The following is a 9,199-nucleotide window of genomic DNA, read 5'->3' as shown; positions in this document are numbered from 1 at the left end:
GAAGTTCAGCAATTGGCTGGGATGAACTATTAATCATTTCCAAAATTTGGGCATCGCCTCCACAATAAGAATTCTATTCCCCTAGAAATACTGAAATTTTTGTTCTGTTCCCCAAGTTTCTATCTTTACTGAGAATGAGATGTGGAAAATTATTCATACCTAGATTTTTCTGTTTTCATTCTTGTCAATGCAGGCTCACTAAAAGAAAAAAGAAAATGAAGCATAATTAAGTGTATCAGAACTGCTGCACATCCAGCAGACAAGAGAACTTGTTATTATGGTGCAGCTAATATCCAATTGTATATTAATGGTTTTATACTCTTTCTAGGTTTAATTTCTTTTTAGTGTTAACTACTTTTAAGATTGGGATGAGGAATGGGGTTTTGCATTTTTAAGCATCTTTCTTTTAACTGTATTTTGCTATTTTTACTGTTGTAATCAGCTTGGATTCCTTGAGATTAAGTGGAATATAAATTATCATCATCATCATCATCATCATCATCAATAAAATCAATAATATTTCTTGGAAGAAATAAAATGAAATTGATAAGATCCTAATGATCATACAGAAACACTAGAAAATATGTGCCAAATTTGGATCTTAGTTACCATGAGGCCCACTCATTCTCTCTAAGGTCCAAAACACACGGCACAAATAATCCAGTTTGAGCCCACTTTAACTGCCCTGGCTCAATGCTAGGGAATTCTGGGAATTGTATTATTGTGTGACATTTAGCCTTCTCTGTCAGAGAGCTTGGGCCACAATAAACCACTGTTAAAGCGGTCTCAAACTGGATAAAGTATTAGCCATGTGGACTGGAGCCATGTTTTTAAAGAGAATGTTTTTTTTAAAATGCCTAAGAATCTATGCCACAAAGCCGAAGGCTGTGCTAGCAACTATGTATATTTCTAGGTGCTGTGACACTATTATACTTCCAACAAAGAACACGAGTCTGAGGAGTGAAGGGATGCAAGACTGCACAGCCCGACTGTTGATTTCTTCCTCTTTTTAAAACTCTGAGGTTGGAGCCTTCATAAACAGTTGACTGTTTGAATCGCATAATGCAATACCTGTTCCTCTAGCTTAATGTTACAATGTTTCTCACACCACAGGATTGCTTCACATTATTCGGAGAGGCAAAGCCATTTTTTCCCTTTTCCCCAGTGCTGGGTTGTCTTTTGCTCAGGCATGTGACACTCTCACTGCTTTTAATGATATGTTTTGCTTCAAATTGGTGTCCTTTATGCTGGGACTGAGTCACCCTCTTGTAAACAGGTAAATGTGGGAGTCAAAGAGGGGAAAATATAGGTTTGCCTCTCCAAGGTGGGTGTCTTTAATTAGACAGGGTATTAGGCTTCATTACTTCCAAGTAATGGCACTCCCTCTTCAGCTGTACTTCAACAGTCCCAATGGCAGAGATCTCAGAAGTTCATGCACCGAGCCTTCAAAGGTCACTGCCCTCTCCCACCCAACAGGCATTTAAAACAGACTGGCCTTCAACACCAAGTCAAGTGCAAATCCTTATCGCCTGTAAAAAACTTTATAATAATTTTCTTTTATGACATTGTGTAAATCTTAATTTTTTCTTCCATACATAAGAGATATTTAATTTCCAATATTTTGTGACCATTTAATCATGTTTACCTTAATCGTTTCTTCATATAATTCTATCTCTAATAGATATTTATAAATTTTCTTTATCAATTGACTTCTTCCTTCATTATTTTATCAAAACCTTTCCTTTTCCTATTCCTTGTGTTTCTATATCTTTTTTGAAATCTTCTCTTATTTGCCAATATTTAAGCCAACATTTCTCAATTTTCTTGCACAATTTGTTCCCATTTTAAGTTTGTCTGATTCTCCTGTTCTTATTAAGATTTCTTCACACCTTAGCCATCTTCCTCTTCCTGCCATTTCTTCTTCTTTATGAAGTGCTTCTTGTGTAGAAGTCCATTTTGGAATTTTATTATAAAAGTGTGTTTTTTATATCTATTCCATAGCATCAGACCACTATGAGATACCAGGGATGTTCAGTTAGGGTTAGGAAACTGTCCTCCATGAACCCCTAGAGCAGGGGTAGGCAATCTTTTTGAGCCGGGAGCCGAGTTGCTGTCCCTCAGACAACTGGGGGGCCGAAGCCAAAAAATAAATAATTAAATAATTTTTTAAAAAATTAAATATATAAATAAACCAGGACAAATGTAGGACAATTTTTTCAAATGGAAGACACTTTTTTTTAAAAAAAATGGAGGACATATGAAAAAATTTGCTGATTTTTAAAAAAATGTTAATATAAATGCATGTTTCTGAGGCGTCTATAAACAATTGCCCCCCAAAGGCCCCGGCGGCAATCGGCCGCAGGTTGCCTACCCCTGCCCTAGAGAGCCATGGCTGACAGGCAGGGCTGACAATACAGGGATGGATGGACCAAGGGTCTGATTCAACATAATGGCAGTTTCTTATGTTTCCCTCCTAGTCGGATTTCAGAGGCTAAGCGGGGAAACCATTGATTAAGGCATACTAGAAATCTCCAGACAGGGCTAGGAAAAAGTCCTGCCTGAAACACTGGAGATCCATGGCTACGAATCAGAGGCGAGAGAAATGGAGTAGATGGGTCTATGTGGTCTGACTCAGTACAAGGCATTTTCCTGTGCTGGACAAGGAAGAGCTCTTTGCCTGAGCATGCCTACTGTGTGTCGTCCTTATCAATAGCAGTTTAGTGTCTGACTCAGCTTTTCCAAAGGAAAGGGGCAAACAAAATGGCCCTGATAGTAGAAATGGTGAGGTCTGGTGCTCCTCTTTGGGGCCACGTGAAGTTTTGCTACAGCTCTGCAGAACACCCGAACCTGTTTTCTTTACTAAGGCATAGCCTAGAAATGGATGAAGCAATTCCCTTAGAAAAATGTTCCTCTGAATGGGTGCAAGTTGCCATTTCTATTTCCTTATCTCACACCCCAATGTGTGATTAAGCAAAAGGTCTTTCCAATTAGACATGTCCACACGTTTTGTACCAATGCCTCTGTCTCATTAAAAACAACAACCACATAAACACATCAGCAACAAGTGTAAATCAGGTACCGCTCACTTCTAATCAATTCCAAGATATTTTGTTTTGAATCCAGATCCTAGTGTAGCTCTTTTAACCAATTCTTTTTTCTTTTCCATAAAGATGGGCAACTACTGTACAAGCACGCAAGAAAATATAAATTAATGCAGAGTGCTGGACTAGAGAGGGCAGAAACCAAGTCTACTTTCTCTTGCCAGTTCTAAATTTAAGCAAGATTTTAATTTTGGCTCCTGGAACCCAGTTTTGCATTAATGGAGTAATTGTGATCTTCTGTTCTCTTGTCACCTAAAGTTGTGGAAGAGGTTACCCTGATGTGCTCACACTCTTTGAAAACACAACTGATGCCTTTCTCTGAAGATGCCAGGCACAGATGCTGGCGAAACGTCAGAAATAAACTCTTGTAGAATATAGCCATATAGCCTGAAAAACCCACAAAAAACTACAATTGATGCCTGCTTATTCTAAAATTAGTTCCATTGCATTTAATGGAAATTGGTCCCTTCCCAGTTTGGTGTCCTGTTGGACTACCAATTCTATCATTCCCAGTCACCATGACCATGTTTTTTGGAAAGATGGGAGGTGTAATGCAAGACATTTAAGAATGAGGCACCAGGTTGGTGGGAGGCTGCAAGCAGGTATGTTTTGAATTGCAGTCTGAAATAGATAATGGAAACCACCTCTCTAAGGTGTTGGCAAAAGGAAACTGAGTTGAATCTGTCTGTGAGCTCAGAACAGGACAAGTCCTACCATGGAACAGAGCACAGCAGCTGCTTCGGGTGGCAGAGGCAGGAGGGGGTGGCTCTTGCTTCTCCTCCCTCCTGAGTTCCTTATTACATCTACTTTTTCCTAGAGAAGAAAGTTGGGTGTGCCACTCTCTAAAGGGCCTTCCTCCTCACCAGAGCTTTGCCAAGTTTTTGAACTACAACTCCCAGAATTCCCCAGAGTGTGGGCATGGAGGTTTAACAGGACTCTGAAGAGCAGGAATTTTACCCCATCTTGGCCATGTAAACCCACTTGGTGACCTTGGACAAATCACACTCTCTCCGCCTCAGAGGATGGCAATGGCAAACATCCTCTGAAGAAGCTTGGCAAAAATCCCCATGACAGGCTCGCCATAAGTCGGAAATGACTTGAAGGCACGCAACAGCAATGCTGTCCATAAAGGGATTTTGGGTGCGTCTAGAAATAATGCAGTATGGGGCCACTTCAAGTGCTGTAGTGCCATCCTCTGGAATCCTGGGTTTTGGGGTTTTACACAGTCTTTAGTCTTCTCTGCCAGAGTGCTGGTGCCTCACAAAAATGACAAGTCCCACGATTCTGTGTAATGGAGCCAGGGCCGTTAAAGTGGTAACAAACCGCATTATTTTCACAGTGCAGATGCACCTTTGCCAAGCTCTGCTGCGCCTCAACATAAAGAGGGCTGAGCCAGTGTGGGGGAATGCTTTGAGTGTTGGACTAGAATTCTGGAGACCAGGGTTCAGTTTCCCAGCTTGGCCATGGAACCCCATTGGGTGACCTTGGGCAAATCACACTCTCTCAGCCTCAAGGGAAGGCAATGGCAAACCTCCTCTGAACCAATCTGGCCAAGAAAACTCCATGATAGAGTTTCCATCATAAGTCAGAAATGACTTGAAGGAGACAACACACAGACAGACACACACCAACCCCTGGGGCTGGGGCCCCATGTTCAGCCTGCTTGCCCATTTCTCCTCTTAGCACAGAAGGAAGCCCTTACAATAACGAACAAAATCATTATTCTTGTCTCTATTTCCTCTCAGGCAGATTTGTCAGCTCCCTTCGCAACTGCAACTTTCTCTCTTTCTCTGGCTCAAGGCTATGGAATTCTGGGAGTTGGAGTTTGTTGTGGTCCCAGAGCGGAGCGGAGTTTTTTCTGGAGTTAAAGCGGTGCTAAAACGGGTTATTTATCAACTGTGGATGCAGCCATGCTTTTCAGCTTGATCACAGAATCATCGAGCTGGAAGAGATCCCAAGGGCCATACAGTCCAACCCCCTTGCCATGCAGGAACTCCCAACCAAAGCACACACACAGATTCAGGGAGGCTCTGCTTACAACCCTCCAAAGCAGGAGGACTTCCCCCCCCCCCCGGAAGCAGCGTCTTCCACTTTGAAGCACACCTCTCCTCTCCGCCTTCTCTTCTCTGGGCTCAAAATCCCCTCTTACCCATGCAACCGGGGGCCTGTGTGTGTGTGTGTGGAGAGGGGCCTCTCCTGCGGTTCTGTGCTCTGGTGGGACTGGAGCCTGAGGGAAGCACACACTTCAACTTCCCTTCCCGCCCCGCGAGCGAGTGAGTGAGTGAGTGAGTCCCGGGGGTGGCGCGCGCTCCTGCCTGCCTGCTTCCTTCCCCCCAAACATCCCCGCCCAGCCTTCCTTGTGATTGGCTGGAGAGGGAGCTCGTCCCCGAGCCCTTGCAGCCCCAGCACGCGCACCAGGCCCTCTCTGTGTGTGCCTCCTTTCCTTTGCAGCCTCTGGGCGCGCGAGCCCTATGATTGACAGGCCCAGCAAGCAAGGAGGGCGGGAGGGGAAGGAGGGGAGCAAAGCAGCATGCCAAGCAGCCAACCCCGTGACGCGCCTTGGTTGCCATGGGACGCGCCCTATAAATACCCCAAGCGCCCAAGAACTTTCCCAAGTCCAGCCAGAGAGAGGGAAGGAAGAGGAGAGAGGGGAGGAGGCGAGAAAGAGTCGGAGGCGAGGCCAGATGCTCCCCCGGACGAGTCTCGCTCAGCCAAGAAGGACGCCAACCCTCAGAGGTGGTTGCGAAGTCCAGAGACAGGCTCCTCTTCCTCAGCCTCCTCCAACCTCCAGAGCCCTTGCGAAGCCCTTCTGAAGCCCTTCTGCGGGTGGGTTTGGGACGGTGGGAAGGAGGCGAGAGAGGGAGACAGAGAGCACCGACGAGGGGCTTGGAGGGGGGCGAGAGAGGCCGAGAGAGTGTGACCCCTCTTCCAAGCGCCCTCCCTGAGTGCTCAGCCCCGGCCTCCTTTCCCCGTTGCTTTCATGCAACGCCTGGTGGCCTGGGACCAGGCATGCCTCCCGCTCCCGCCCTCGGCCTTTAAATCCATGGAAGTGGCCAACCTCTACTACGAGACGGACTGCCTGGCGGCGGTGAGCAAGCTGCACCCGAGGGCCGCCGGGGGACGCTCCATGTCCGAGCTGAGCATCGGCGACCACGAGAGAGCCATCGATTTCAGCCCTTACCTGGACCCCGTCGGAGCCCAGCAGCAGCAGCAGCAGCAGCCACCGCCGCCTCCTTCTTCCGCGGCGCCAGGGGGCAACTTCGAGCCGGTCTGCAGCAACAGCAGCGCCAGCAGCAACACCAGCAGCAGCAGCCACCCCCAAGATTTCCTCTCCGACCTTTTCTCCGAGCAGGACTACAAAGGAGGAGGCGGCGGGGGGAAGAAGCAGCACCCCTCTTCCGACTACACCTACATCAGCCTGGCTAAGCATAGCCACCACCACCAGCTCCATCATCCCCACCACCATCACCCAGGAGCCGCCATCGGGCAGAGCCACAAGCCGGGGCCTCTCCTAGGCTGCTTCCCTCCGCAGATGGTGGAGACCAAGGTGGAGCCGGTGTTTGAGCACTTGGACTCTTGCAAAGGAGGAGGAGGAGGAGGGGGGCCTCGGAAGGAGGACAGGGCCGGAGGGGCGGCGGGGCCGGGGCTGGGGGGCCTGGCTTCTCCCTACGGCAGCGCCGTCCGCTCCTACTTAGGCTACCAGTCGGTGCCCAGCGGCAGCAGCGGCAACCTCTCCACCGCCTCCTCCTCCAGCCCCCCGGGGACCCCCAACCCTTCCGACTCCTCCAAGTCCGCCTCGGCTGGAGACCGCAGCGGAGGAGGCAGCCTTGGCGGCAGCGGCGGCAACAGCCTTTACTCGTCGGGCGCCGGGAAGCACAAGTCCAAGAAGTGCCTGGACAAGCACAGCGAGGAGTACAAGATCCGCCGCGAGCGCAACAACATCGCCGTCCGCAAGAGCCGCGACAAGGCCAAGATGCGCAACCTGGAGACCCAGCACAAGGTCTTGGAACTGACCGCCGAGAACGAGCGGCTCCAGAAGAAAGTGGAGCAGCTCTCCCGGGAGCTCGGCACCCTCCGGAACTTGTTCAAGCAGCTGCCCGAGCCCCTCTTGGCCGCCAACGCCGGACACTGCTAGCCCCCCTCGCCCTCGCCGAGTGGGAGCCGAAGGAAGGGAGGGAGGGAGCCACCGCTGGAGAGGCCCTGCGCTTTGGCCTCGACGTCCCGGGAGAAAGGAAGGCCCCGAGGAGGAGGAGCAGCCCGGGCTTGGATGCCCTTTGGGCCCCGGGGGAGGGAGGGGAGATTTGGGGGCGAGGGCTGTATGTGGGGGTGAGCCTCTCCCCCAGCCCTCGAATGGGAAAGCATTGTTGAGGAGCTGTGTTAGAAAATAGATATATACAGAGACACACAGAGAGAAACCTCAGGCGGGTTGCATATAGATTATTATATGTTCTCCCCTTTTAATTGACTGAAATGAAGCCAGAATGGATGCCTTTTTGCCCCTAGGTTTAAAGGGGGGGGGGAGGTAGGAAGAGTTTGGGGAGGGGGTGAATGAATGGCAGTGGGGGGTGCATCTCTCTTCCACCCCCAAAATGGGAAAGCATTGAGGGGCTGGGGAGTATTAGAAAATATATGCAGGGAGAGAGAGAGAGAGAAAGCCCAGAGGGTATACATAGATATTATATATTATATTATATATATATATTCCCCCCCTTTAATTGACACTGATGTTGGGAGAGCCTTTTCTCTGTGCTTTAACTCCTTCGGCTGGCGGGGGGAGTCTCCTGGCCATTTCCATGTATCTCTGCCCTCCTCCTCCCCAACTTTACTAGGGTTTTTTCCCTAAGGAGATACCTAATCCAAGCAAGCCATCTTTGCAGGGTTGTTGTTTTGCTCCCCTTTCACCCCCTCTCCCCCTTTTTTTGGTTGAATGTTAGTGTTATTTAAGGAAAGAATGGAAGAAAGAAAGAAAGAAAGGGACAATAACATAAAAGTAGAGAGGAAGGGAATCCAGAGTGATGCAATCTTTTAAAACATGGCTGGGAAGTTAGCTACACATGATGCAACCTCGTGTAACTGTCAGTCATGGATTGAGTAATCTGTTAAAGATGTTCTTACAGGTTTTTTAAAAATAATAATAAAAGAATGATCTATTTCTATAAGGAAAAAAGGACATATGTATATTTTGGGATCTATGCATTCTTGCTATGCAGCATTAATGAACAATTTTAATAAAACTTTATTGCTAGGATGGAAAATGAGAGCTTGTTTCTTTTAAGGCATTAACAGCAACAAATGTTCATTTTCATGGGGCAGATGAGATGGTGGGAGAGTGATCTGAAAATATTAACGTGGTTCACTTTGGTGTTGTCCTGTCCAGTGAAGCAAGTTCTGGGTTTCTCCCACTCTCTAAGTAAAAATATGCTGCTCATTCTTTCAGTTTTCCTGGGTTAGTAACAACAAAACCCAAGAGAATCAGAAGATAACTGGCACAGTAAGTCTCTACGTTCTCTCCCTGTTTTCTAATGTTGTTGATTTATACTGAGTTTTTATAATATGGGCAATGGGAAGGAAGGGGCAGCATTAAAAACAGATGACTTAAATCTGTGAGTCTGAAAATCTTTATCTGACTGTTCATTGTATGTGTCTGCCTGGTGTGATCAGAGCCAGTGTTTCAGATTTGCTTACCTTACTGTTGGGAAGGACATAGACATACTAAGAAAGGTTAGGGTTTTGTGTGACATGAACATATACTTCTGTTCAGAGTAACTTGTGCAGCATAGAAAATCCAGTTAAAGTCAGAGAATCTCAGATTTTAGGAAAACAAGTTTCTAAGGTCCAAAACACACTGTAGAAATAATCCAGTTTGAGACTACTTTAACTGCCCTGGCTCAGTACTAGGGAATCCTGGGAATTGTAGTTTATTGTGGTACCAGGGCTCTCTTGACAGAGAAAGCTAAATGTCTCACAAAACTACAGTTCCCAGAATTCCCTAGCATTGAGCCCAGGCAGTTAAAGTGGTCTCAAACTGGCTTATTTCTACAGTGTGTTTTAGACCTAACTCACATGGTTGGGATAAAGTTGAAAATATAATGGTAAGC

At 47.3% G+C, this 9,199-nt stretch overlaps 1 protein-coding gene and 1 long non-coding RNA gene across 2 annotated transcripts; one reads left to right on the top strand and one right to left on the bottom strand.

Annotated features, from left to right (window-relative positions):
• Window positions 1-159: 159 nt before the first annotated feature.
• Window positions 160-5,680, bottom strand: LOC121927919. The gene is made up of 2 exons (XR_006103391.1): window positions 5,251-5,680; window positions 160-198 (listed from the first exon to the last, which is right to left on the bottom strand). It is a non-coding gene; the product is annotated as an uncharacterized LOC121927919 (long non-coding RNA).
• A 24-nt stretch (window positions 5,681-5,704) lies between these two features.
• CEBPB (CCAAT enhancer binding protein beta) lies at window positions 5,705-8,356 on the top strand. The gene has a single exon (XM_042461955.1). The coding sequence runs from the start codon at window positions 6,082-6,084 to the stop codon at window positions 7,234-7,236; it is 1,155 nt and encodes a 384-aa protein (XP_042317889.1). The 5' UTR covers window positions 5,705-6,081; the 3' UTR covers window positions 7,237-8,356.
• The last annotated feature ends 843 nt before the right edge of the window (window positions 8,357-9,199 follow it).

Source organism: Sceloporus undulatus, chromosome 4 (assembly GCF_019175285.1).
Source record: "Sceloporus undulatus isolate JIND9_A2432 ecotype Alabama chromosome 4, SceUnd_v1.1, whole genome shotgun sequence".
NCBI lineage: Eukaryota > Metazoa > Chordata > Lepidosauria > Squamata > Phrynosomatidae > Sceloporus > Sceloporus undulatus.
This window is presented reverse-complemented; position numbering and strand designations above follow the sequence as displayed.